The 4984-nt window shown below is 35.3% G+C and overlaps 1 protein-coding gene across 1 annotated transcript; it reads right to left on the reverse strand.

Moving 5' to 3' along the window:
- Window positions 1-245: 245 nt before the first annotated feature.
- On the reverse strand, window positions 246-4570 carry LOC115843315 (fatty acid-binding protein, adipocyte). Its single transcript, XM_030839200.3, has 4 exons — window positions 4478-4570; window positions 1614-1786; window positions 927-1028; window positions 246-462 (listed from the first exon to the last, which is right to left on the reverse strand). The coding sequence occupies exons 1-4, from the start codon at window positions 4548-4550 to the stop codon at window positions 412-414; spliced, it is 399 nt and encodes a 132-aa protein (XP_030695060.1). The 5' UTR covers window positions 4551-4570; the 3' UTR covers window positions 246-411.
- Window positions 4571-4984: the final 414 nt, after the last annotated feature.

Genomic DNA, 4984 nt, shown 5'->3' on the forward strand with positions numbered 1-4984 from the left:
GGTCTCTGAGAAATTATTACTTGACTGTAGTTATGTTAAAGAAGGACTTCATATTCAGTAATAGCACATATTTATCATTTTCTTCCTAAGACAATGGAAAGTTCACTATTTTTTTTCATCTTGGATTATTATTTTAAAAATCATGTACTAGAAACAAAGCAATAATACAATTTTCTATTTCCTTCACTAAATTATAAGTAAGAAATTATCTAGCACAATGAATAAATCATTACACAGCCTTATAAATCTAAAAAGTTTTATTTAACCAACACAACCATATCGAATAAAATCAGTCTGGGGGAAAATTAGTTGATTGCTAATTAGTGGGAAATAATATATGTTTGGACAACACACCCAACAGAATGTCATAGAGTTTGATGCAAACTTCAGTCCAGCTCAATATCCTTTGGCTTATGCTTTCTCATAAACTCTGGTAGCAGTGACACAATTCATGATACATTCCTAGGCACAAAAAAAATTATTGGTAAATCCCTGGGACTAAACCACTTATATTTTGTTTATTGTCTCCTTCAATGTTGGGAAGGAAACAATATTCATCAAAAGATATTTGCTCTGGGCTCTTATTATATACCTGATATTGTAATAAGCTAGGGAAATATAAAGATCAAGAAGATATAAGTCTTGCCCTCAAGGAATCTTACAATCTATGTGGTGAGTGAGAAACATAATTAGAAATGCACAATACAATATGGTTCATATTGAGAGGGATGAGGGAATGCTTCCTGGGGGACAGTATACCTACACTGAGCTTAAAAGTATGAAGGATAATTGCCAGAGTGAAACCATAATCCCAATAGAGTAACCTTTTGTTCTACAAGGACAATTATCTGTTTCTCTAGGTAGAATAACGATTATGGGATGACCTAGCAGTAGAATCTAGAATTAAGTAGCCAGAAGATACTCACCACCACCAGTTTGTCATCCACTCGTTTTCTCTTTATGGTGGTTGATTTTCCATCCCACTTCTGCACCTGCACCAGGGCACCTTCATCTAAGATTACGGTGCTCTGCGGGCATAATAAAAAAGTGACTATAATGATGGAGGAAAATAAAATTTAAAAATAGAGCACTTTTATTTGCAGGAATATTTTGAGGTAATTAGTAATTTTAAATTACAAGAAAATGTTGCAACAAGGAAACAATGAGTGCCAAAAACAACGTACAAAATTATATGTATATTATGATCAGAATATTATACAAACATGCACTTGAAAAAATACTATGAAAGAATATAGATAATAAATTTATGTTGAGATAGTAGAATCATAGGTGATTTTTACCTTTTTTTCCCACTCTTTTATAAACGTTCTCTAACACTGTTATGTTATTTTAATTCACTTCAAATACTATATATATATACATATGGTATGACAAATAAATTATGTTAATCATTTTTTAAACTAATAAGGACCATTTTATAGAAAGGGAGAAAATTCACCAGCTAAATATTGAAGGCAACGTAGTTCAGATCTAGGAGTCAGGGATCTTTGGCTTACGGTGGAATGGGTTTCCTCCTTTTACAAAATGGCTTCTTGTAGGCAGCGGTCATTTAGAAACCAGCGTTTACTCTGCTCCAATTCCCTATTTCTCACCTTGACTTTCCTGTCATCTGCAGTGACTTCCTCAAATTCCTGGCTCAATTTGAAGGAAATCTCAGTATTTTTAAAGGTACTTTCTGATTTAATGGTGATCACATCCCCATTCACACTGATGATCACATTGGGTTTGGCCATGCCAGCCACTTTCCTGGTAGCAAAGCCCACTCCTATAGTTGGGAAAAGAAAAATGTCAAGTTTACAATTTTCTCTCACATCTTTATTTAAGAAAGAGCAGTAGTGTGTGTGTGTGTGTGTGTGTGTGTGTGTGTGTGTGTGTGTGTGTGTGTAGGTGGGTGCACGTGTGCATAAAATGTGAAAGACTCCAGTGAGTTTCTTAAAGGTCTTATGTAAACATCTCCTGCAGATAAGTAAAGTAGGCTAATACTTAAAGAATGCCTGAGGCACAATTAGATGTAAGTCTGTTCTTTAAATTTCCACTTCCGGGTTTCAGATACAAGTCTTTAGGAGACCCATTATTAATTTTCCACAAGAATATGTACAAAGATTAAGTCTTGTGAGACATACATATTTTAAAAGTCACTGCACTCTCGAAATAACTGGCCATCTTAACCATGAGGGCAGCCACTCTCATTTTACTCAGTTCATGAAACACTTGGGAATCTCTACCTTTCCTTCTTAGATAACAAAAGTGATCTAATCCATAGTCAAAGACAATAGGATTTGGGGGACCACTATACAGTTACTCGATTAAAAATTAATCTGTTTGGGGGCTTCCTTGGTGGCGCAGTGGTTGAGAGTCCGCCTGCCGATGCAGGGGACGCGGGTTTGTGCACCGGTCCGGGAAGATCCCACATGCCGCGGAGCGGCTAGGCCCGTGAGCCATGGCCGCTGAGCCTGCGCGTCCGGAGCCTGTGCTCCGCAACGGGAGAGGCCACAACAGTGAGAGGCCCATGTATCGCAAAGAAAAAAAAAAAAAAAAAATTAATCTGTTTGGGTGTCCAAAATTCACATTTCATGGCACTTGCTGTCAAGTCTAGTTTTCTTGGCTTTTCCAAATTACTCCACCATGAAATGAAGATTTCGATTAATTTTTCCAAAAGTCAAAATGTTTCCTGCATGCATAACATTTTAGAATGGTGATGTTCCCAATAAACTATAGAAGGTGCTAAAGAGGGCTTAGGCATCAATTGTGAAAACTTCAAAGTTTAAGAAATCACTATTTTAGTAAGTTCAGAAATTAATACTTTGATTCCCAATCACTTAAGTGGCAAAATCCTCTTTTTGAAAAAGAGGAGTGTATTTTTTGGGATGTGTGGCAGTTATGGGACGAACAATTTACAACCTAATGTAGACAGCAAGCAGTAACTTACTGTCGCTGCATAAATTATAATTTACGACTGCTATAGATGTGTTGTATTTTTTAAATGCATGTGCATAAATCTACAATACTTTTTTGACTACTTATAGATACCAAAATTTAGGAATAGTGGGGATCAGGGAGGCAAATATCGTACAAAACAAGCAATACCGAAGCTCTGATTTAGCTCCCCGTCCGAAAGCAGCAACGAGTGGGAAGATAATATGCTGTTTCAGCAAGTCCTGTCTCTGTTACAAAATATAATAACCTCAAATACATGGAGTGAGTCAACATAGTGAATGGATGCAACACCCGGTGTGGTTCCAGACTGGCCAAGCTTATGAAAATCATTCTCTCCACTGGCTTGATTCTGTCCTCATTTGATGGTTGAAAACAATACCTGCTGACTGAAGGTAATCAACTAGAGAAGCTAATTTCAGGAGGTATTTTATTATCTTTCATTATCATCAATACCTTATCATTTTAAAACACAGTGGTATAAGAATTTAAATATAAATATTAAAAGTGTAAAATGTTTCTAAAAATAGTAAATAGCCTCAAATACAGACATATCTGTATCAGTGCATATTAATTAGTTTATTGAATTACAACCAGTTGATATTCTACAAAGCTAGGTTTCACTCATGTTGAAGTCCCTGATTTCCCTCTTGTCTGCAAACAAGGAAAACAGTAGTTATACACAAGCAAAAAATATACTATAAGATTTAGAAGAAGGTTAAGTCTTGAGATTTAGGGATTCAATCATAACCTCTAATAAAGATATTGTGAAAAAAAAATCCCTCCCCAATTTGCAACCCCTGGATACAACTTGATAATGCATGGCCGTGGCTACCTGAGTGAAATACTGCCTCTCTACTCCTTTGCTTTAACTTTGTAATTATCTGGGGAACACACAGGCAATGTTACCAGAACCTAAAAACCTGAAAGCCTCTATTATCAATAATTCTATGGCATCCCATATAATTTTAAATCAAACAAATATTTAAGACTTTTAAGGAACATATTTTCTGAAATTGAGACTTTTTCTCCCATAAAACAACCACACATTTTAATGGATTGACCTTAAAACAATTGGCTAACATACATTACTCAAAAAATTACATTAAGATGAGAAATGCAGTGCTTTCAGTTTCAAATGGAAATTATTGCATGCTAGGAAATACAGTTTTATTTCCAAGTTATTGCTTATTTTATATGCAAAAGGAATCAATAAAAAGAGACAGAGAGTCAAGTAAACCAAAGATACTCAAGTTTATCAATCAAATAAAATCTTGGCATTTCTGTACAACATAACAATTCCATTTATACCCTTTTTCATATTAGTTCACCTTAAGGAAGCATTAGTTGTGACTTCCATCTAGAATGTTTCTAGAAACAAATGATTCACACATGTTACTTTTATCGCCTCTATATAGAAAGCAGAATTTCATGTCTGGCCAGTGCTTCCAGAGTGAAAAACAGCCATAAAGCACTCTTCCCCAGAGAAAAAGTTATAAACCCAGCCAATGTATTTCCTTACCCACTTCTTTCATGTAATCTTCAAAGTTTTCACTGGAGACAAGTTTCCAGGTACCTACAAATGCATCACACATTTTGGGAGCTTTCTAGAATTATTCTTCAAGGTGAGAAAGAAGCTGCAGCTTTCAGGAAGGTGCTATTACCCTCTGAGTCCAGAAAACTTCCTTTTAAAGATACCCAGGACAAGTGATTTTTAGGAATAACCAATTGGGAATGGTATCAGATCATTTCCTTCATTGCCAGACCCTGCGGTTTTTCCTTTGAGTCGTGTTTTTCATAGAAATTTCTCAACTTTGGTTCTTCCTGGCAAATGGTCATTGAACTTAGAGTACAACTTATTTTTAACCATTACAGAATATTTTAAATATTTCTATTTTGACAGTTTAATATTCAGTGAATTGAATTTCCTCCTATTATTTTCATACATATTTATCACAGTGTAGAGTACAGCAGTGTAATTATCTTGGGATAAATTTTGACTCCCATTTCTGGAGTTTCTATTAAAATT

Source organism: Globicephala melas, chromosome 17 (assembly GCF_963455315.2).
Source record: "Globicephala melas chromosome 17, mGloMel1.2, whole genome shotgun sequence".
Classification (NCBI taxonomy): Eukaryota; Metazoa; Chordata; class Mammalia; order Artiodactyla; family Delphinidae; genus Globicephala; species Globicephala melas.